Below are 24,949 nucleotides of genomic sequence, written 5' to 3' on the forward strand. Positions count from 1 at the left end.
GTGTACATATTTGTATCTGTACTCCTATTGTCTGAATATTGAGCACCAGTATAGATGTTTTGCTGACAGAGATGCATTAGGAACTTGGCACAATTTCTGAAATCCATTTAATAAGGTAGATTTCCTAGAAAACAGCTGAGAATCGAAAAGAAATGACTTGCTTTGGTTTTTTTTTTGCTTTTCTGAGTATAAGCAAAGTTACACAAGTAACTGGCTTACTGTGGATTTCGTTTTGTACCTGGCATGCTGGTAGGGCCATAATTGGGAGTTTTTGGAGAAAGAGTCGATTTATTTTTCAGTTTAGCAACTTAAGATTTAGATGTTTGATGCAACGTTTTCCCCTGTTTCTCACCATTTAGCAATTACCTTGTTGAAATATTTTGTTCATTTGTCTTTTGCTAATTTGTAGCCTGGGTTATTGTGCATTTTATTAGCCAAGTAGCAGAGGTAAGCAGGAAGAGGCAGGAATGAATTGCTTGTGTAGATGGAGAGACTGTAGATTTGTATGAACTTCATACTGGAGGCTCTTTCCTCTGTGAGATACCCCCCATGTGCTTGCATTACAAGATGTTCCCTGTCCCTTCCTTGACAACACCTCTTTTGTGCCAACCATATTCCTGCAGGCTCTTGGTCTTTGACTCATACAATTTCTCAACTTCTTCAGTGGTTAGGATTTCTCCTTTGACTCCTTAAGTACTGGTGATTCCCAATACCCACTCCTCCATGCGCTCTCCTTGCTCTTTCACCTCAGAAACCTACTCCCTAGCTCCCACTTTCATAGTAATGATGCTGTGATGTAAATTGTGTGTGTATCTCTCTCCAGAGCTCCCCTCTGCTCTCTTGTCACCTGCTAAACATGTTCATTTTGTATACCTCAATGTACCTGTTCCCCATTCTGACTTTTTTCTTCCCAACTGCAGTGTGATTCCTTTATTAGACAAATCATGAAAACCAAAAATGTCAGTGACCTTCGGATCCACCATTCCCTGTATCCTGACATTCTGGGCCTTAGCAGGTCGGCTCCCATCCAGTCTCCTGAGTCAGGAGCTCCCCTTTGCAACACGAATCTGATGGCATCACTTCCCATCTACCATTATCCTCTCGTCATTTATGGTTTAAAATGCACACTCTTTAGCCTGGCATATGAGGCTCTTCAGGATTAGCCACAAACCTCGCATCCCATTGCATTTCCCTGTATTTCTGACTCTAGCCACTGAGATAACCACTCATTGCTTCTCATAAACACCCTGTATGCAGTTATGTGTCTGAGCTCTACAAAGGAGTCCTCTCCTACAGTGTCTTCCTCCATCCTCCTGCTGGTTAACTCCTATACATCCTTCCCAACCTAATGCAAGCACCACTGCTTCTGTACACTGCCCTCCACCTCCGTGATCTCCCACTGCTGCTACCTGGCATCTGACACACCTGTCTGCAGCACCTCAGACTTCATTTCTTGGATTTGGTCTGTGGCTAAATCTCACATTGGTCTTCTCGCTAAGGCTGTGGCCTCAGGTTTGCTTTCTGTCCCCACCACTTGGCAGAGGCTCAGTAGGTGCTTGATGTACTGGATGAATGAACAAATTAAAGAGTGGATGAAGGAATCCTTTCTTTTTTATTAGAAAGCATGTGTAAATGTACTTTAAAGTATGAGTTACCACAAGTGTAATAAGTGATTCACAGTACTTACAGACATTCTATTTTGCTAGGAAAAACTTGAATATTGAAATAGAGTTACTGAACACTACAATTTGTATTTCTAAAAGACAAGGGAATGTGTTTTGAACTGGCATCTTTCAAGATTATTTTCAAGAGCTTTTGTATTTGAATCAATATATTTAGTACCAATTTATGCTTATCTATTCCTACTTAATTTTTTAATTCATTTATTTATTTACTTTTTTGGTGGGACTGGGATTTGAACTCAGGGCTTTTGTGCCTGCAAAACAGGCTTTCTACCACTTGAGTCACACGTCCATTTAACTTTGATTATTTTTGGAGATGGGGGTCTCACAAACTATTTGCCTGGGTTGGCCTCAAACCACAATCCTCCTGATCTCAGCTGCCCAAGAAGCCAGGATGCAGATATGAGTCACCTCACCAGCACCTGACCCTGCTTAACTGTTAGATCCATGATAGAGTTGATAAATAGTTGCAACTGTTTAAATTACTCATTGGAATTTATTTCTTTCTGCAAAATCTGTGCTTCAGTACTTATACAGTCATATACCACATAACAGTATTTTGGTCAATGACAGACCCCATACAAATGGTGGTGCCTCTGCTATCCTTGCCTGACACCAATGCTAGAAGTAGGGTTGGGACATGGGTTTGGGGCTATCCTGATTATTGGAGTCCTGGAGAGCAAAAAGGCTCTCTGGGGATCTACTTGAGAGAATGCTTATCTAAAAACTGTTATTAGTCAAACAAAGAACAAGAGGGAATGTGTAGGCACTGGAAACACATTTGGGATGACGAATATTCATATCAATGACAGAGAAAGTGTGATAAATTGCCAGTGAAGAGAGGAGAAAAGGTAATAAGATGGATCATCTCTTTCCAAAAATTTAAAATTCTACAGTTAATCCATCCCTTTTATATCACAGATGAGGAAACCATGAAATATATAAAGTGATAGTTCCCTCAAAATCATGGCATGTTAGTGTCAATAAAATCATGAAAACAAGATTAAATACGTCCAACAAAATATGCCCACCCCACCATCACCTAATGTCACCAATCAGCAACTCAAAGCAAATCTTATTTTGTCTATGCTTTTATGTACTCCCCATTGTCCTAGGGTGTTTTAAACAAGTCTCCAATGTAAAATTATTACTAAACCATAAGTATTTCTGTATGTGCCCCAAATGCAAATACTCTTTAAAAACAAACCCATAACACTATTTCCCTCTGGCTTTATTGACTTATGACTGACAAATAAAAAGCATATTTATTTAGGGTGCATAATGTGATATTTGGATATCCATATACATTGTAAAATGATTACTACAAAGCTCAATACCCAGTGTTAAGATTTTCTGTTGCATAAATTATTTTTTGTAATTTTCTTTCTAAATCATAATCTTAAAGGTTGTACATTGTAATTAAATAAAAACAAATGGTCCCATCAGATTATAATGGAACTAAAAAATTCCTGTGGCCTACTGGCACCATAGCTATTACATCACAGCCCAATGCATTGCTCACATTTTGTGGTGATGTTGGTGTTCTCAAACCTACTGTGCTGCCAGTCATATAGAAGCATGGGACATATAATTATGTATAATACATAATATGTGATAATGATAAATGTTATGCTATTGGTTTATGTATTTGCTATGCACACTTTACTTTCTATCATTAGTTTAGAGTGTATTCCAAACTTATTTTTAAAAGTTAACTTAAAACAGCCTTGGGAAGGTCCTCTAGGAGGTGTCCAGAAGAAGACACTGCTGTCATAGCAGACAGCAGCATCTGGTGTGTTGTTAACCCTGAAGACCTTCCAGTGGGACACAGTGTGGAGGTGAAAGCCAGGGATATTAAGGATCCTGATTCTATTTGTGTCTTAGTTTTAAACAAAAAAGTTTAGAAGGTAAAAATACAATTTACAACTAGATTATTCCATACAGCCTAGATGTGAGTAAGCTGTGCCATCTAGGTGTGTGTAAATACACTGCATAATGTTCACACAACAGTGAAATTGCCTCAGAAGAGCAACTTCTCATTACTAAGCAACTGTCCTTTTTTGGGTTTTATGACTTGGTGTTACCTTTGGTTTAAGGCCAGTGATTGTTTGACAAACCCTACCAGACAGTACTTAAATTTCAAGGTAAACATTAAAAAGACAAGCAGACAAGTAACCAGCTGTGTGACCTTGCACCTGTCATTCTGGGCCTGTTTACATGTCTGTGGAATGAGGAGGACTACACTAGGAAATCATAGGTTTTCCTTGAGTTCACATATTGTGTGTGGTACAGAGTGTTGGTCATAAGTATAGTAGAAACATCCAGGAAAAGCTGTGAATACAGTATATCAAATAATATACCTTAGATGCAAATTATATAAATATTCCTGCTTCTAGGCCCCTGTAATTTTCCAAGTTGTAATTTTGATACTTGGGTGTTGCATTCTTAAAACTAGTTTGATGGCATACCTCTCCAGCACCTTGCAGCCTCCATGTTGTTGTATGCTCGTGTGGACAGCTGCAGTTCTCAAGACTGTGTGGGTGGAGGGATGTCATATATGCCCAGCACTGCTCATCATCATGTACAGAAGACAGCCACGTGTGAACAGCCTCCAGAAAGCAAGCAAAGGAAAGTGTGCAAGTCCCTCAGAGTTCGCCTTGTCAGCTGCCTCTCACATAGCAGGCATCCCATAAAGGCAGTTTCCATTCCTTCTTATGAAAGCATGAGCAGGGCAAGGAGGGCTTCGCCTTTCTGTGCTCTGTCAAAGAAATATATTTTCAGATGTTTTTTACACATTCTACACATTTTCGTAGTTTCCCTTTTGATAAACTCAAGTTTGGAGAAGACGGTGTACTCTACAGTAGTAGGACTGGGGAGGATTGGCTGTGGATGAACACAGAGGGGTAACCACCTTAACAGCTATCTCCAGTGACACCTGGCATCCTGCTATGGCTGACATTCACCTTCACCAATCTTCCCTTCTAGATGGATAAATCAAATTTAAATAGAATTAAGTAGGAGTTCACATACAATGTATGATTCATCAAATATCAGAAAATATGTGATGATCTGAGCTGTAGGATCCTCTGAGCCTATGTTCCTCTGGGTGAGGGAGACTGAAGTCTGGAACATTTCTGTGTGTTTACAACAGTCTGCAGAGTGATGACAGCTCCATTTCTCTTGGGAGATAGACTTTTTTGCTCAAGGTTAGATCTACATCAATAAGCTCAGCAACAGGAAGAAAATTCTCTAGGGCAAAAACATCTATTTCAGTATGTCACATGAGACAGGTTTGACCAGCTCTACAGGGGGGTGGCCTGTGCTCAGCCAAAGGCTTGGGTTGTGGAAATTTTTATTTGTATATATTACTATGTAAATGAGGAATAAGAGCATTTTAAATTCTGACATATATTTATCTCTTACCCAGAAATAAAAAAAAATCCTGTCCCTAAGTAAGACCAAAGCTGTGAGAAACACTGGTCATTATGTGTCTAAGTAGTTTTTTTTCTTTTTTTAAATAGCATATATTAATTGTACAAAGGAGTTTCATTTTGCATTTGCATAATGCATATAATGTATTTTGATCAGATTTACTTCCTCTATTACTCTCTCTTATCTTCCTTTCCCTTTTTAAACAATATTAAAGGAGAACTGGTGGAGTGACTCAAGGGGTAGAGTGCCTGCCTAGCAAGCACGAGGCCCTGCGTTTAAATCTTAGTACTGCCAAAAAAAAAAAATTAACAGGTTTCATTTTTCTATTTTCATATCTGCATGTGAAGTACTTCAATCCTGTTCAGCCTCCTGCCTGAGTCGTTTAACTTTCCTGTAGTACTTTATTTCCAGTGAGTTAAAAGCAGACATAGATCAGAATTTACAGATGCAAAGCCAGAGTTGGTCAGCCGTTTGGTAGTTTTGTCTACATATTTTTCATGTTGGAAGCCTAAGCAATTAATTTAGGAAGTCTCCATTTTATTCCAGCCCATGTTCACACCTCACTGAAATCCTTTGCCCATTGGCTGTTTGGGGAGAAAAGGAACATACACCTAGTCAGCTGATTAAGGTCAGTCCTGTGTACTAGGGACAAGGGACACTATCATTTTCCTCCTCCTTGTGGAGTTCATTGTCATGTTGAAGGCACATTAACAAATGGTTAAGATTCAGTGTGGCTCTTAGAGGGGTTAGGCACAAAGTCCTAGCTATTACTTGACAGGACTGGAAGCTTTATAAGCAGAAAGTTGTGGAGAAGGTAACATTTGTGGTTTTGGAGGGAGAAGAGGAGAAATTTATAGGAAAAGGGGGAGGTGACCCGACATGGAAGAAAGATCTCAACAAGCCCAGAGAAAGAAAGTTTTCTCATCTGGGGTACTCCCCACTCCATTGTCATCATCCAGTGCTGCTGAGCCGTGGTGGACTGACTCATCAGGCGTCTTAGAGTCAGGTCACTTGCTCTTATGGTGAGAGATGGCTCGAAATAGACAAGTGTGGGCTGCACTTAGTAAGAACTCGGGTATTCACTCTGCCATGGTGTCCTGGGAATCTGACTTTACAGAAGAGGAAGCTCTTCCACCCATACCTGGAACATTCTCTATAAGCCTTTATTCTCACCTCTCCCTTGCTCTTGGGCTCCTCTCAAATGAAGTTACTCACACCACTTCATTGAGACTCCTGGTCTGCTTTATGCACCGCGGCTGATGGAAGAAGGTGGGAAATAAGATTGACCTCACTTCTTTCCAGACTTAGGAAGCTAAGTTGTGAAAATGATGACAAACTGTGGTTTATGGAATTCTAGGGGCTCCAAGGAGGGGCTTGCCCCAAGTTAGGCAAGCAAAGATAGGTGGGGCGGTGTGGATGTGGACCAGTACAGAACATCTGATGGAGATGTTTCCAGGAGGCATACTCCCCGGATCTGAGGAGCCTGTGAACTTGGAAGTGTGGCTTGCTCTTTCCGGCTAGCCGTTCTTTGGCTTTTCATTTCACACACTCTTGGCCAAAGTCTGGGTTTCTTAGGAAGCTCTGACACATTGTTACTGATATAAGTCTACTGTGTGAGGCTCCGCTTTCTTGTGACCTGGCCTCTGTCAAGGAAAGAACTGCAGTGCCACTAAGAGGCTCTCTTTGGTTATTAGAGAACTGCCTACTGCAGTTCCAGGTCAGGGTGGATGTGTGTTTGATTTCACCATCTTCCCTTCACATATCCAAATGTCACTGAATTAATAGTCTGTTTTGGAGGAGAAAAGAGGCTTTGTGGATATTCCTTAGTGTTATTCAATATGTACCTTATTGTTTCCATTATTTTTACTTATTCCAGTGGGTTCCACAGAAGTAATTTACTTAAATGTGCATTTGACTTGCATCACTTTTTTACTTATTATGACTATGAATTCCTCATCAATCACAGATTGAGCATGTTAAATATAAACTGTGATTCCTTTCTTTGTTTCTTGAGTGACCTCAAAAATTTCAATCTCATATTTCAAGATACAGAAATACTCACTCCCTAGAAAACAAACAAAATCACTAGTTTTTTAAAAGTATTAAGAGATATTAATTTTTGTCCAGACCATCTTTAAGTTAAATTACCAAATTGACTGACCTGATACTGGTAAATTGCATCCTGATTAATGAGGTTTGACTGACTATCCATGAAGACCCTGTAAGGAGATGGGAGGCTTTTCTGAGCCCCTGTTTAAGAGCAGAAGCTTAGCTGGTTTGAACTGAAATAACCCAGATAGCTTCAGAATTGCTCTTACGTTTTAGGTACCTGCCAAAATACTCGGGTACAGTTCCTCATTTACTTCTGCAAGGTGCATTTCAGGATGCTGTCAGTATCCTTCTTTGACAAGGGAAGGAGAGAAAGGGAGGAGGAAAGGAGGGAGGCTGACTGAATAACCTGCAGCCCCACACAGTGCTCTCACTCTCTTTACTGCATGTTTGCCCAGCTGCTGGCAGAACTTCGGGGTGGGGGCTCCCCAGCACCTCGTCAGACAGTGCTCCTGTGAGATGTACAGGGCATGGTGAGTACCATGGCTTATTGGGCTAAAAGTGCTATCAAAATTGAGGCTTAAAATGGCCTTCTTCACTTACAGCATAGTTGGTAACCACCCAGCACAATTGGTGTGTGGCATGAACTTTGATGTTCAGAGGAAATGTTTAAATTTTATTCTTTTTTCTCATAAATCTGTAGTATACTGAGCTGTGTTGGCCTTGACTGACATACTAAAAGCAAGACATACTTTTAAATTATCATAAATATTACTGTAGTGAAAATTGGGTCCATCCCTGGGATCCATGCTCTTGAGAGGCATTTATAACATTGCTGAAAGAAGTAGTCCATGACTGACTTATTGCCTCATCCCATATTCACTCCTCAGCCCAGGATGGCCTGACTCCTGTCACCTCCCCACTGTTGCTCTTGTCAGGGTCACCATCACAGGTCATGTTGCTGAGTCCAGTGGACATTTCCCTGACCTGAAGGAAGTCATTCCCTCTTCCCTTCTTGAATATTGTCTTTCTCTCATCTCCTGCTCAGTCTTTTAGCCTCCATGTCTTCAACCTGAGTTTAATGACTGGGATTTTCCTGACTTGTTTCTAGGCCATCAGTTTCTCCTTGCTACACTCTCTCTACTCCTGTGACTCCCAAACTCACAGAGCTGGCCTAGGGCCCACATCTGAGCTGCTGAAAGAGAAACTCTGATGGCATATTGGTACTCATCTCACAGATTGCACTGAGCATGCTCCTACCCATTTCCTACCCATTCCGGTCTTCCCACTCCCCATAAACGGCTTCAGTCTGTACCTGGTGACATAGCCAGATACTTGGGTATGTGTCTGTCTGTTTCTCCCTCTCCTTTCCTCTTCCTCTCCCATTTTCTCTCCCCCTCCCTTTCCCTCTCTCTCCATCCATCCCTCCCTCCCTCCTTTCTTCCTTCTGGACCATCACCAGGTATGCTGAGCATTACCCCACTTCTCTTCATCTTACCAGCCCTGGCCCAAACCTCACCCACCCTCATAAGACAACTAAATCGCTCTTCACTCTCCTATACCAGCCCCAATCCCCACATGACTGTAGTGCCCCCCACACTCCTGTGCCAACCTCCCTATCATATCTGGATGACTGCAGTGCCCCCATGCTCCTGTGCCAACCTCAGCAACCACACCCAGACGGCTGCCATGTTCTTCACCCTTCCACACCAGGCTATCTGAGTCCAGCTTCACCTGATAGTAGCTGTGAAACCAGAGTCTGCTCTTTCCCTCCTCGTAATCTTCAATAACTTCCCCCTGACCTTAGAATAAAATCCCACCATCTTTCCAGGGCCTCATCTCGTACTCCTCCACCTCTGCCTAACACTAAACTCTTACTCTCCTGCTCCCTCTGCCTGACATATTGTCTTCCATTGATCTGCCTCCTTCCCATCTTAGTGCTTACCCTAAGTGCCACCTCCTAGAAAAAACCCTCTCTTTCCATCCTACCTCCATGAGATCCCCACGTTATCTCCAGCCTTGGTCACCTCCATGTTCTGTAGCAGAGTGCCTCACAACTCAGAATTCCTTTGTGTTACTTAGTTGTTCATCACCTGAGTCTCCACCTTAACACATGTTCATGAAGGGAAGTCTGTGTCTTCTTTTATCCTTACCCCAAGATCTGGAGTAGTAAGTGTCCCATGAGTGTGAACTGAGTGAATGATTGACATTCTAAGCAGTGGTGACTGTCAAGTGGTGACTCACGGCAGTGGATCAAAATTACTGTCTTTGAGAACTGAGTTGAAAGATAGCAAACAAAAGTCATATATGGCATCATCTCTCCTTGTTAAAAAACTACAGGACATTGCTAACTCATCATGACACCTTACTCCCTTGAGCCTGTGTGCAGCCTCTCAACACAGCACTTCACTCACTGACAACCTATCAGAGTGCCATGGCCTCAGACAGATATGAAATGCTGATGGCTTTTCAGGAAGTGATTGTACAGCAGTCTCTCAGAAGACTGGACCAGATGTTAGAAGACATTGCTAAAACTCACACTACACATGTTCTACATCTTTACTTACTAGGCATATGCAAATGATAACCAAGGAGACCTCACTCACACCCATGGTCACCCAGGGCTCAAGCAGCATAAAGGACTGTGCATTTACTCCCAGATACTATCACAGAAACCTTGATATATAAACCAGTGCAATCAAATGTCAATTGTACTCAAGACCACTAGATTTCTTGCTAATCTAAATGAATACCTAGTATTTGCTTTTTGTTGTTTTGCTCATTTAAAATCTCTAGCAAGGCTGAGAAGTAGAAATTATAGGTGCCACCTAGAAAAAACAGAGGGTCAGAAAGATCAGAGGCTGTTTAGTGAGTGACTGAGCCCAGCACCCTAGCCTTTCACCCTAAATCTATCCTTCTTTCCTAATGGTTGAATGTTTGGGGATCTGGTCCTTCTCAGGACATTTCAAAGAGGGTGGCTTGTTTTGCACAATTTTTGGTTGAAACTCTGAAGGACTTGTTGCAGTTTATCATTAGATACACAGCGAGTTTTAAAATGCCATTGGAATTTTTAGTCCTTTGCATCCAGAAAAAAACTCATAGAGCTCAAGTGATCCTGTGAATTGAGTTCAGAGCTTTTTTGATCCCCAAAGACTTTCTTTCCTAGATGTTTCATCCCATTTAATTTAGTGTTTCTGAAATATCAATATAAGCCAGTCACTTTGAAGCCATTCTTGTATTAACAACTAATGTTACCAATGTCAGCGACTTAGCTCATGGTCTGGTCTAAATCTGAGGGACTAAGTAGCATCTTTTTTCCATGAGAAAACACCTCCACTCTGCCCCTGTAAGCATGTTATCCAGCAGGTGTACACGTCTCCCCTTCCAGTAGTAGATTCAGTTTCTCTTAATTACAGAAAAAATGCCAATAAAAATATAAATTTGATGTAAGAAAAGGAAAACATTTGCAATTAATATATCTGATAAGGAATTGTCTTCAGAATATATTTAAAAAGCCTTATAATGCAGCAAACAATAAAAAACAAATCTCATTTAGAAATGGGTAAAAGATTTGTATATACCTTTTTCTAAAGAAGATATGCAAATTACTAATAAGTTTATGAAAAGATACTAACATCATTAGTTGATTAGAGAAATTGATTATCATTAATCATTAGGGAAATGCAAATCAAAAGCATAATGAGGTATTACCTCACACCCCTATAATTTAAAGAAAAGGCAAACAATAGCAGGTATTGGTGAGGATGTGGAGAAATTTGAACGCTCACAGATTACTGTAGGGAACAATACAGACATTTGGAAAACAGTCTGTCAGTCTTTCAACTAATATACTAACTGTATAACCTAGCAGTTTCATGGCTAGAATTGAAATGTGTGTCCCCACAGAAACATGTACACAAATGTTCATAGCAGCATTATATCATAATATCCAAAAAGTTGAAATAAGCTAAATGCCAACCAGCTGGTGAATGGATAAATAAAATATAGTGGAAAGTTAGTTGGTAGCAGAAGGGATGACATTCTGGTAAATACTGTAATATGTAGCACAGGTGAGCCTTGAATGCATTCCATGTGTGACATGATTCCATTGATATAAAATGCCCAGAATAAGTGAATTCATCAAAGCAGCAAAGATGCCAGTGGTGTGCAGAGGCTGAGAGGGGGACTGAGTAGAGACTGCTTAGTAGATACTGAATTTCTTTTTGCTGTGATAAAATTTCTGGAATTAGATGGTGATAGTATGATTGTGTGAATATACTAAAACCCAGGGAACTGGACACTTTAAAGTGTGAATTTCATTTATCTGGGTTAGATCTCAATATTTTTTCAAAGTAAGGGGAATAAAAGTAAGACAAGGAAATTCCCAGAGAGTATATCTCAGTCCATTTGGGTTTCTATTAAAAAAAAAAAAACTCATGAACTGGGTGGCTTAAAAGCAACAGAAATGTTCCTTACATCTGTGGAGGTTGGGAATTCCAAGCTTAAGACACTGCTACTTTTGGTGTCTGGCAAGGGCTCATTTCCTGGTTCATTTCAAACCAGAGGAAGTGGCCTGATCATATGGGAAACAAGAAACTGTAACATTGCAGTGGGAAACTGCAATTTCTGCCTGAGGCAGGGGAGGTGGCTTGGGGCTTAGTAAAACAAGCAGCAGAAGATGCATGCCTGACTATATGGTTAAAGGGTTGGTCTCCCAGCAAAAGAGGCTATTAGAACATCTTCACCTCCTGACAAAATACAAAGCTTAGAGGCGGTCATGAGAGAAAAGATAGACAGATTTAACTACAGAAAAAATAAACACTTCTAAATGATGAAAAACATAACACGCATAAAAATGTCCTAATGGGAGAAAATATTTGTTGCATACATCATAGACATATTCAGCATGAATTATGTAATCACAAACTGGCTACAGAAAAATAATAGTAACAAAATAACAGTCTTTTACTACTGTAACCACAATAGTACAATCATAGTGAAATTCATAGTAGTAGTAGTAGTAGTAAAAATAATTTTCCTGTTGCTATCTGTCATCTCCATTTTTGTGGCAGGAAAACCAATCCAAACTTGCAACTCAGAGTAATATGGTTGCTGTTCAGTTACTGTTTGCCCAGGTCACTCAGTCTGATTGGGGTCCACCCTCACTCTCAGGGTCTGTCCTTTCTTTATCTCTCTGAACATAGAGAGGAGTGCAGCACCATCAGGTTCGGCAGTAACGTGTCTGTCTGGGAACCCATGTGACCATAAGCTTTGGAAGAAGAGGACTGTCTTTTGCCCAGCTCTGAATCACCACTGTCTGGGATCTGCCCATCACCCAGAGGAACCTTGGCTTTTAAATCATTTCCGGGGTGTTTAAACAGGGCCAGGACTAGACTGTGAGATTCTCAGCAGGGCTGTTGTGAGGATGAATGTATCCTCATAAGTGATTTCCTGCTCTTTAAAAAGGCAGTAATGAAGTGAAGGGGCTTATTTTACAATAATGTGCTTAGTTTTAATAACAATTTGTATTCACATGTAGTTTCTGAAATATAAATAGTAAGGTTTTCATGCTTGTTCATGGGAACACAACATAGAGGAAAACACATTAACCCATGGCTACAGTTCCTCTCTGGATATTGTATCAAGAATTGATCTTCCTGGGTTTTGTTGTTCTACATATAGGTTCCACGGGGCTCTTGCCTGAGCGATTGCCAGGGTGGGATGTTCTGGGGAGACAGCCCCCTGATCTGATGCACTTTTCCCTCTCCTCACCCTTTCCCTCCTCTTCCTGGTTTCTCAGTGAGATGAAGCAGAAGCTGGATGAGGAGGGCAGTAAGTGCAGCATCCTCTCGAAGCACCAGAAGTTCGTGGAGCACTGCTGCATGCGCTGCTGCTCGCCCTTCACCTTCCTCGTCAACACCAAGCGCCAATGTGGGGACTGCAAGTTCAATGTCTGCAAGAGCTGCTGCTCCTACCAGAAGCATGAGAAGCTGTGGGTCTGCTGTGTCTGCCAGCAAGCCAGGTGAGTGAGTGACTGGGCCCACTCTCAGGGCCTCCACTGGTGGCACTGCCACCTCCTTCTACCAGGTAGGACCAGCAGCGGCGACAGATCAGCCTAGAGTCCTGACAACTGTAAAGAGATTGCCAAGGTGAGATGAGGATATCTATTGACCATCAGAGATAGGATGTGTGGAGACCACACGGGAACACATGTGGAAGACAACACAGGAAGGAGTGTTGGAATTAAAGATGTGGCTTCTAGTGCTTTATCCCTCCTTTTTACATTTCTCACCTGGTCTCGTCCTTTCATCCAATTATTCCTCCAGCATGTGTTGGATTCTTGGGAGTGATATGCAGGCAGGAAAACTGATGGTGAATTATAGATTGCTGATGATTCAGGGACTTAGGGAGGTAGGAGAGACATGAGTATGGGCCTCAGAGTGTGTTGACACATCCCCTGATCAACTTCCAATGACTGTGGGGACACTGAGCAAGGGATAAGTGGCTTGAGGGCTTGAAGAGTCCAAAAAAACGAAAGCAGGATTGTAATGGGTAAAACAGAGTTAACACTGTGCAAGGGAAGAGGTTGACACCCCAGGGAGGAAACGGCTAGTTTGGCATTTGACATTGTCCTTGTGACTGGCAGAGTAGTTCTTTGATTTGCTGAGTATTTAGAAACTTGAGTTTGATAAGCCAGTGTCTGGTGTTTGTTTCTTGGAATTCTTACATCTCTGTTGATCCTACTAGCATCTGGAGAATATGTTATGGTTCAGATTTGCTACATCCCACTGCTGTGGGACAGTGAGCAAGACAAACTGGTCCTGAGAGTGCACTAAGCTCCTGTCTCCCATCTTTCCCTTTCCTCACCTCTACTCCCCTCCCCTGCTGCCCTGCTTATTGCTTATATCCTTTAAAACATCAAGGCCTAGCATTTTCTCATAGAGCTAGTTAATGCAGATAGCTGCTAAGTAGCTGTCCTGGAGTCTCCAAGGTACCAGGAAAGTAGCTCAGAGGTAGCAGCTGAAGCAAGAAGTGGTTTGTTGGACAATTGTCCAGGCTGGATACTGCCCAGGTCCTGTGCCTGACTTTTAGGGCATAGAACCTGCCTGTCTGACTCTCTACATGAACTTGATAAGAGGGAGAGGGGAAAGCCTGTGACCAAGGGAAGGAGGGGCCCAATTACATGTTTGGGAGTGACAGGTGGAGAAAGACTCCTTACTGCCTTCCACTTATCAGTAAAGTTGAGAACAAGACTGTTAGATGCTGGAAGAAATTAAAAGTAGGTTTGAAAAAGATTTTACAGGAATTACAGATCTAGACTTTTGAGCCAGTTTCAGGCCTTAATGAAGAATTTGTGCTGGGTGCCAGTGGCTCACACCTGTAATCCTAGCTACTCAGGAGGCAGAGATCAGGAAGATCATGGTTCAAAGCCAGCCCAGGCAAATAGTTCACAAGACCTTATCTCAAAAACTCTTCACAAAAATAGGGCTGGTGGAGTGGCTCAAGGTGAAGGCCCTGAGTTCAAGTCCTAGTACCGCAAAAAAGGAAAAAAAATAATTTGTTTGCTTTCAATCTTCTGTAGTGAGTTTTAATCCAACCACACTCAGCTGTCTGTATGGAGATGTAGACAGTGAATTTGTTCCTAGTCTGGGGGTCCTTCGGGGATTTGGAGCAGCTCAGAGAGTAATGAAGTTTAGGATATTGGCTAGCGAAGGATTCAAGACAGAATCTGGATAATGAAGGAAGTAAAGACAGAAGGGTAGGTGGATAAATTGGAAGAAAATGAAGGAGTCAGTTAACAAGGAGTACTTGGTAGATGGGTGTGGTAATCTCAGCAGTCAAAGGCTGTGGCAGAAGAATCACAAGTTTGAGGTCAACCTGGGCTGCATGAAGAGACTGTCAAAAGAAGAAGAAAAAATCCTAGAAGTACCTGCAGAACTGTCACAGTGGGGGTACTTAACAAAGCATGTTGGAAGAAAAGTCTGTGTAGGGAAGAAGATGTTTGAATTAGCACCTTCCAAAGCACATCAGTTGGGTGGCAACCATGGGAATGGAAGGTGAAAGCTGAACAAGGAAGCAGAGGAACCAAATCTCCAGTGCTCATGGGTTCTGGAATGACCAGGGTGGCAGCAGTGGTCTGGGCCTGAAGGATGACCCAGCTGACAGGATTTTCTGGGGTAAGAAAGAGACACTAGGAAGTTAGCAGGTGGCCAGAATAAGGAGTGGCAGAGAATGGTGTGACTGAATGTCACAGTTCTGCACCTGGCATGTTGGGCAAGTCTCAATCAACACTTGGCTCTGATGTCTGCCACACTGGCATTTATGAGCAACCTGCAGAGAAGCCTTCCAAGACAGTGACCCTGTCTTTCTTCAACTCCATTTGTAGCACCAGAGTCTGGCATATAGAAGGCACCCAGTCTTCAGGAGCTGAATATTGGAAAAGGACAGTGTTCAATAGCAGCCAAATGCATGATACAGATGAGGCAGTGGCAATTTAAAAGAGAAAAGGATCTGAGGAGTGTTAGGTGTCCTCATGAAATTTTATGGAAAAGGAGGAGGTCCTAGGTGGAACTCAGATGGACACTCACAAAAGGTGTGGTGTGAGCAGGTCTCCAGGTGTGTGGGCAGCCCAGAGCTGACCACTCCTGCAGTAGGAATCATGCCAGTGAGCCGGGTCAGACTGCGGGGAGAATTTGGGATTGATCCTCAAGGGGTGATAAATTCACTGAAATTACAGACCCTAGTGGCTAGTAACGTTTGCTTTTGAATTTTTGGTTTGGCTTGGTGTGGTTTTTGTTTTTGTTTTTTTTTTTACTCTACAGTGGCAGTACTGGGGTTTGAACTCAGGGCTTTGCACCTATTAGGCAGACTCTTCACCAGATCTCCAACCCAGAATATTCTAAAATACCTCTACTTTAAGGTGCTTCAATATATTCACCCACAAATAGAAGGAAGTATTAGTACATACAGTTTCTTTCAATGTTTTTCTACTTCTCCCTTGGCCAGAATAAAATCTCCAGATTTACTAAGTAGTTAACAGCATTAATCATCAGTCATAGCCTCTGGACCCCACATCCATCTGAGTTGGCGGGGGAGGGACTCATTGGTTTCAATTAAATGACATTGCATCCCTCAAATGGTATTAATGCTGAGGGACCCCTATACCACCTCAGAATTACACTGCTTACAAGTAAAAGGATCTTTCCTTGAAAGCCAGGTGTTCTGATTCCAGTCCTGGGCTGTTTCATCTATACTAGTTCATCTAGTATAGAAATTGCCAGATATTGAAAAACAAGCTGTAATAATGGCAGTGAATGGCTTCTAAGGCTACATTTAATTTTATTTTGGATAGTTTTTTTTTTAAGTTTCTATACTTTTTTGTCTTAATTTATTTTTTATCATATTATTATTGTACTGGGGGTACATTGTGACATCCACAGACATTCTTGCAATATATCACAGTTGAATTTACCCCATCCATCATTCTCCTTTATTTCCCCCTTCCCCCATTCCTGGACAGTTTCAACAGGCCTCATTTCTCTGTTCATACACGAGGACATAATATTTCCAGTACATTCACCTTCCCACACTCTTTCCTTATATCCTCCCCTCTTCCTTATATCCAACTCCCTAGGAAGGACCAGTTTACCTTCTTGTTCTCTGATTTTGTAAAAAAAAAAAAAATGACATTTTTTTGTTTGTTTAAGATATCTATATGGGAATTTCATTGTGGCATTTCCATGTATATAAATATATTATGACCCAAAGTGGTTCATTCCCCTCTATTTTTCTCCTTTCTACCTTAGTCCCCTCCTTATGGTGATTTCAGCAGGTTTAAAAATCCTACACTCATTCTTGTATAGAAAGCACGCCACCCATATTCACCTTTTTAAAGGCTGCTATGTCCATTACATGTGATCGGCAGCTGAATGAGGACACGGGAGGCTTAGGTATTCCATTCACCTTAATCTTGCATTGTTTCCGAGTCAACACTCACGACACTCCTGCATCTCAAAGTGGAATATTAACAAATAAAGATGACAGCCCAAAGCCAGGGTACACTGGTTCTATATTTTTTAGAGGAGGTGGCAGGTTACTGACGTGTCTTCTCCATGCAGTATGTCTAGTAAATTCTGCACACCCAAACACTTATTTGATCAAAGCTGGCAGAGAGAGGATACCAAGGAGAGATTGGGAATTTTGTTGTTTTATTTTTATGTCTTAGGGAAGTTCCTCCTGGGGTCTTGGGATTATTGCTATCTAAAACCAAAAGAGACAGAGAAGTTCTACTCATTTCCTGTATTTTCAGTGAATCACGGGGAGGTGTGTCCAGGGAAGAAATCCATGAGATGTGTGGCATACTGTTGATTCTTAAAATTTCTCTAAGGCTCGGATTGACAGAGAAGTATGGGTGGGTCAGAGTGCCTCAGACATGTGGCCTATGGGATGGCAGTCTTCTGCATTGTACCTGCTTCCCATCCACATGTTTTGAAGAATGCCTCAGAAGAGTTTATTTATGTAGCAGTGAACTGTATAATCCCTCAGTGTTACAAATACATCATGTGAAATATTTAAGGAATATTTTGACTTGAATCCAGTATGGAAAGTTTCAAATAAGTAACTTTAAAACTGTCCAATTTTTTATTTTATTAATATGTTTTATTTAAACCAATACATCCAAAACATTATCATTTCAGCCTGTTATCAATACAAAAAGGAAATATTCTTTTTTTTCTCATAGTGCATCTTCAAAACCAGTGTGTACATTACACTTAAAACTCATGTCAGTCTGGCTCACCACATCTCGAGTGCTTATAAGCCACATGTGACTGGCAACATCCACAATGGACGGGGGATCTAAGTTGTTGCATTGTTCTGTTTGTCTGTCCTCACAGCAATACCATCCCGTCTTTATCCTGGTAGCTTCATTATGAAGCCTAGTTCTTCTTTTTCAAGATCATCTCAGGCTCTTCTATGTCATTGTATTTCTGTGTCAATTTCTACTTGCAAAAAAATGCCCCGCTTGGATTCTGATTGGGACTGAATTATAGGTATTTTAATAGCATTAAATACACAAACATGGCAGATTTCTCCACTTGTATAGGTCTTATTTAAATTCTCTCAGTGATGTTTTTAGAATACAGGGGCTGTATATCTTTTGAGACAATCCAGGGCATCTGATACATTGATGCTATCAAAAATGAGATTTTGCCATTATCCTTTCCTGATTTCACGTTGCTAGTTTAGAGAAATGAATTAGATTTCTTTTTTGCATATTGTCTTTGTTTACAGCAACTTAGCTAAATCTACATTTACTAACCCTAATGGTTTGTAGATTCTCTTGAATTTTCTTTATGCAGTCATGCCATTCACAAATAATGAGAGCTTTGAATCCTCCTTTCTAATCTTTAGGTTTTTTTTCTTCTTTTCCTTATTTTCATGTCCAGGTCCTCCTGTGTATTTCTGAATATAAATGATGATTGTGAAATCTTCTTCTGACTCTCAAATTGAGGGGGAATATATTCAATATCATACAACTTAGCTATCTTCTGTCCTATAATAGGATTTCATTTTCCTAGGAGAAAGGGCATTGGCTTCCTCTTCTGGGGCAAGTAGTGACTGATCTTCCTCATCAGTGCTGCTGGCAAAGTGATGGAAATTTGTAGTCAAAATTGACAGCAGCATCAGACATTGGAGCTGGTTCCAAAGTTGACAGCTGCAAAAGCTGATGCTGTGCTAGGTGATGACAGTTAAGATACTCTACAACTGTCCACCTGTCCACCAGCTTGTCTGCCCTTCATTCAAGGTGAAACTCCATCCTTGGCTAGAAGTGATTTCCTTTAGACATTGTCTTTGGGACCTTCCTCCAGCGTATTCATTTTTAAGAAAGTGGATTTTTAAAACATTGTACATGTCAGATTCCATGAAGATCACATTGTGTATATGTGTGTGTGTGTGTGTGCATGTGTGTGTGTATGTGCAACCTCAGTAAAATGGTTGGTTCCAATAATATGATTGAAACACTCTGAATTTGCCCAGGTACTGACTCTCATGAGGCCACATGCAGACCCATGTTTCACTTCCTGCTACCCTCAATCTACTTTTTCTTTACTTGAATAATTAATCCCATTTTTTACTGCATTGCTTTTATTCCTAGCTGTCCATCCATATAAACAACTACTATATGCACATGTGTTTTGGGGATACTCTGGGCCATGATTAATTATAATAAAAATTCTTGGTCACAGAAAACTAGGACTCTTAGGAATTGAGAGTAGACATTGCCTGTCAGTGTTAACACACAGAATGGAAGTAACTAGGTATCCAGCAGCGTGGCTCAAGGTCGGCAACTCACATTAGAAGTGGGGCTTATTGAACAGGACCAGTGAGTGTCAGGTCAGTATAAAAACAATGGTAATCAATAACTTCAGCTTGTTTCTCTTCTGCTCTGTGAAAGAGTTATCTCTTTTCACTGAGACAAAGGGTATTCTGTTTGATTATTTAATTTGGTTAGCACATTTTAAGAATTTTAAAAGAATTTCCCACTTAATTGTCATTGATGTAATTATAATCATATGATCAGCTCTTCAGTAGTCTTTTGCTCTTTTTTTTTTTGGTGGCACTGGAGTTTGAGCTCAGGCCCTTGAGCTTGGTTAGGCAGTCATTCAATCATTTGAGCCATGCCACCAACTATTTTTGCTTTAAATTATTTTCAGATGGGGCCTGGCCTGGACCACAGTTCACATATGATGGCCTCCGACATAGCTGGGACCACAAGCACATGTCACCACACCCATCTTATTTGTTGAGATGGGATTCTGCTTTTTGCCTGGATTGGCCTCGACAAGGCTCGTCCTCTCCCCACCCCCAAGTAGCTGAGGTTACAAATGTAAGCCAATGCACTCAGTCCTAGATCCTTATGTTCACATTAAAATGTATTTCTGTTGCTGGTATTAATTTAAAATGTCTAGCTTGGGGAGATTATAAACATTAGATGAATTTGTTATAGAATGAATGATGGGTTACTTATTTTGGAAGTTATATAGCAAATGGGAAACTACTGAACCATTATTCCCTTTGTCATTTTTTATTATATACAAATTTATCTTCTTGATGATTGATTGAATAGATTCATTCAAACATTATAAATAAAGATGTATAGCAGAGGCATTTGAAGGCCTTCTGCAGGAAAAAAAACAAAACTCCGAGAAAGCACAGCCTGTACATACCAGCCATTATCATCAACAGTATGATTGGCTCAGGAATGATGTTCCTTCCTTCCTCGGGAGCAAATTAACTTTCTAGCTCTTTGCTTCATTATAAAAATTGTTCTTTCTGATTTTCATCATTTTGTACTATTACCTTTAACACAGAGCAATTTGGGGAACTGTTTTCAGAGAACAAGGGAAAAAATTATCCTTGGAACTGAAATAAAAACGTATTTCCTCATTATGCCTGTGGTATTTGATTTCTCTGAAAAAAATTTTAAAAACTTAGAGCTTCATTTATTTTCCCTTGGACTTGAATATCTCTTTCTTCTATCTGATGGCTTATTGCTTGGTATGCGTGCAGCGCATGTGACTCAGAAATTTGTATGCCATACTTTTGGCATAAGCGCTACACTATGCTTTAGAGATACCCGGCACGTGTGTGGTACCCCTAAAAAAGATATTAACTAATGATCATGGTGGGCTCAGGACATTCACAGAACTAAGGAAATTGGGAGATATTGGCCCTCACTAGAAATGGAAGAATAAAGATTGTGCTTCAAGTGGATTTTTTCCACATTAAACTAGTGATTTGAAATAATAATAATACTTGATTTTGACAAGGGTAGATTGAAAAAAGATGCCGTCTTTCTTTGCTAGTGAAATCTAAAAGGACATAACCTTTTACCAACATATCCAAGCACTTTTACTCAGAAATTTCAATCTTGAAAACCTATAGCTAATAATATAATAACAGTTTTTAAAATGCTGTCTAAAACCAAATTGCACTAAATTATTTGTAGTATAAAAACATAAATGCCTGACATTAGAACAATAGGAATAAATTAGGATACATTCAACCTACCAGAAAATGACAAGGTCTTTAAGATAATAGCATATTTTATTAGCATGGTTAAACTCAAAATGTTAGGTTAAACACTGCGGTTCATATGTGCATATAATATAATTACTGTGTAATAAGGGAAACATAGGAAAGGCTGAAAGGAAGTACTTGCTTTGTACTATTCGGAGTAATCTTTTTTTGCAAGCTAGGTCTGCCTGCCTACCCTGCAAATTTTGGACTTGCCAAATTTTGGACTGCACTGTCGCAGAAGCCAAGGACAAGGAAGGTGGGAGGTGGGGAGGAGGAAAAGAGTGAGTGGCCTAGGAGGGGGCTTCAGGTAGAACTGAAGAAGCTGTTTTGTGCCTCATGGGTCAGTAAGGCTGCTGTGCAGCTGGGGATGGTGCAATATTGACACCCAGGACGGGGCATCTTCCTGGAAGGACAGACGTCCAGGCTCAGGGAGGATGGCTGGCCTTGACAGCAGTGGGCAAGCCAGGCAGCCATTTGGCATGTGCACAGGAAAGAAAGACCCAGCAGCAGTAGAAGGGAGGAAGCTCCCAGTCCAGTGGTTTATCACAGTTGGACTACTGACAGGGCTTCCTACCAGACTCCCCAGGAATCCAAGACAGATCCAGAGCCAGGTTGGGGTAGGGACTTTCTCCACACTGGGTACAGAACCACCACTCTGAGAACTATTAAGATGATCTTGGTAATGTGTTTACCCACAGGCTAGTGGCACTTGTAGTGAGACAGCCAGTGACTTGGAAAGCAGGGAGAAAAGAAAAGAGGAGATTGCAAAATTTGAGGATGGACCACCCCAGTGAGTAGGTGGACCCATAACTGAAGAAGGTTGGTCTGATCCGTTTTACAGAAGATCTGTAGAGTTTGTGTTTACTCCTTTAAGCAGAACCTAAAGAACTGTAACTGATACAAGGGAGATTATGGAATCTGAGCTGAAAGATAGATGTTTTCACTAGGATACCAGCACAGGTCTAATTGGGGTTGTTGGGATTTCCTACCCTTTTTTAAAATCATCTACATTCACTCAAATGTAGTGTCTTGAAATTGGCAGACCTAGTCAATAATTGACAACTTCTAAGAAAATCAGTTATGTATTCCAAATTTTCTAACATCACGGGTTCAGCTATATCATGAACTAAATGTGTACTGCAAGGAGAAGAGTCCACCTGGGGACAGGTAGGTGATGGAAAAGTGACATGATATGAAGACCAGGTGCCAGACAAGCACATGACTGTGACAGTGGTGTTGCCCATGGCTTGCTTCTCCAAATGGGGACAGGCTACTCAGGTTCTAAAAGCTAAGCACAGTCTTTGGATTTAAATATAGCCCTTGACCATGAGCAATGCTGGCTCATTGACACCTGGCTTCAGGGTATTGTCCTGCTTTTGCCTTGGCTTCAACTCCAGATAAGGGTTTTCTGTTTTGTTTGTTTGTTTGTGGGGGCTTTTTTATGGTGTTGGGAATAGGATAAGTCTTTTGAGACATATCCAACTCCAGCCAAGAAGTAACAAGCTTAGCTTGTTTTTCCTCTGATCAGTGGTCTTCAGCCCAAGTTACAGGGACTTTCTGTGAGTCTCATAGGTCACACAAATCTTCTTAATGGAATTTGTTTCTAAATTTTCAGCTTCTGTGTGTGGCCTTTCCAACACTAATATACTCACAAACGTAAGCAACCCCTTTCTCGTAACATCCTTGCCTCACTCTGCAAGAGGAAAACAGGCCTTGCCCATCCCTGATTCCATGGAAACTCGTGTCTCAGGCAGAGAAACCTGCAGAATAAAGCAGAGATGGTTCAGATGGCATTGCAGTAAGAAAGCCAAGTACCTTCACAGCAGGAGAATGACTCATTTTGCGTATCAGACAATTTCTGATTCTTGACTCTCCAAAAATGGAGGGAGGACCTAAACTACCAGTACACATATGAATGATAGATGCCATGTGATTTGGCCATACAACTCAGATGCAATTCAAAGTTGAAAGGCATTGCTATTTAAAACAAAACAACAACAACAAAAAAACTACCTCCATTTCCATCTGTGGGAACAAGTTTCCTCAGGGTCTACACTTTTTAAAAAACAAATGCTGGGTGCGGTGCTACACATCTGTAATCCCAACCCTGGAGAAGCTGGGGCAAGAGGATTTCACATTTCAGATCAGACTGGGCTACATGGTTTGACCTTGTCTCAAAAGAAAAACACCACTACCGCCACACCATTCATTCAAGTAATAAATAATATTTTTGTGCATAAAGTAACTGATAAAAAAGCCAACTCATTACAAAAATGTGTTTGCAATAAAAATAACATTGCAAAATAAATAATATTTATATTTTATTACTTATCAAAAATGTAATATATGTATGTTTTTGATCAATTGTACCTCAATAATCAGAATTTATAACTGAATCCAAGATAAATATTCTGATACTTTGAGCCTTATGACTTAAAAATTGTTAAATGCAATTTATCACACATACTCCTATGAAAAAGAGTAACAGCATAATAAAAGACTTCAACATAAAAATATATAGCAGTAAAGTAAAATTTTATACCGGACATAGAATGGGATAGAATTCCTGTTAGCGAGGATAAAGAGGGCGTGGATGTGAGGGCAGCCCTCAGTATTTGCCACAGTGTATAATTGGAATTTGCTGTACTGAGAGTTTTAACAGCAGACAAAGAGAAAAGAGAAAAATGTTAGTTTTCCAGTTGTTAAAAGGTCAGCAAGCCAGCCCACAGGCCAGCTGCTTTTATAAAAGCTTTGACTGGAGCAGCCGTGTTCATTTGCATATACCCCATGGCTGCGTTCGGCTGCAGCCACAGAGGAGAATGTTTACAACAGAGACTGTGAGGCCCTCAGACACCAGCATGGCTACTGTGTGGCCCGCCACAGAAGTTTGCTGAGCTTAGATCATGCGTGGCTTATCACCTAGACTTCAATACACTTCCATCCATCCCAGACTAATCAGTCTTTTTTCTTTCTTTCTTTTGAGGAACTGAGGTTTGAAGTCAGTGCCTCATGCTTGCTTGGCAGGTACTCTACCATTTGAGCCATGCTGCAGCCCTTTCCCCTTTAATTATTTTTCAGATAGGGTTTCATGTTTTTGCCCTGGGCCAGCCGTGGATTGTGATCCTCCTACCTATACCTCCCAGCTTGGATTGTAGGCATAAAGCTACCATGCCTTTTTGTTTGTTTGTTTGTTTGTTTGTTTTGTTTCACAATATTGGACCCAAGACCTAGAGCATGGCAGGCAAGTGGTCTGCACTTGAGCTATGCCCCCAGCTCATCCCAGATTAATTGGTATACTAGCCAGGATATTAGCCAGGATAAAGGGGGCATGGATGGATAGCAGCCCTCAATATTTGCCACAGGGTATATTTGGAAATTACTGTACTGAGAGTTTTAACAGCAGACAAAACATCACACCAGCTGGTAGCAGCATTCCTTTTAATTGATCACAAATTTGTGGACTGAGAAACTCCACTCAGAGAGCCACATTTTTTTGGCCATGAAACAATGAAGCTTCTTAAACCCTTTGTCTTACCAGTAGCTAGTGCAGGTGTTTAAGTCTTGTTCCCAGTCCTGAAACCATTAGGCATTTCCCCAGTGTATAATTAACCAAGTACCACCCACCAACCAGTCAGTGCTCCATTTGGTCCAGAGATGTTATAAAAACAACTCCTGAAAACATAAAAAACTGCTGTATTAGGTAC

General features: G+C 41.0%; 1 protein-coding gene across 3 annotated transcripts in view; it reads left to right on the top strand.

Moving 5' to 3' along the window:
• Positions 1 to 24,949, top strand: part of Myrip (myosin VIIA and Rab interacting protein) — a 324,013-nt gene that overhangs the window by 131,329 nt on the left and 167,735 nt on the right. For all 3 annotated transcript variants that reach the window (XM_074060447.1, XM_074060449.1, XM_074060448.1), the window contains exon 3: positions 12,964 to 13,185. In XM_074060447.1, the coding sequence (XP_073916548.1) occupies positions 12,964 to 13,185 (222 nt within the window). The remainder of the gene's footprint in view (positions 1 to 12,963; positions 13,186 to 24,949) is intronic.

Source organism: Castor canadensis, chromosome 17, assembly GCF_047511655.1.
Source record: "Castor canadensis chromosome 17, mCasCan1.hap1v2, whole genome shotgun sequence".
Lineage (NCBI taxonomy): Eukaryota > Metazoa > Chordata > Mammalia > Rodentia > Castoridae > Castor > Castor canadensis.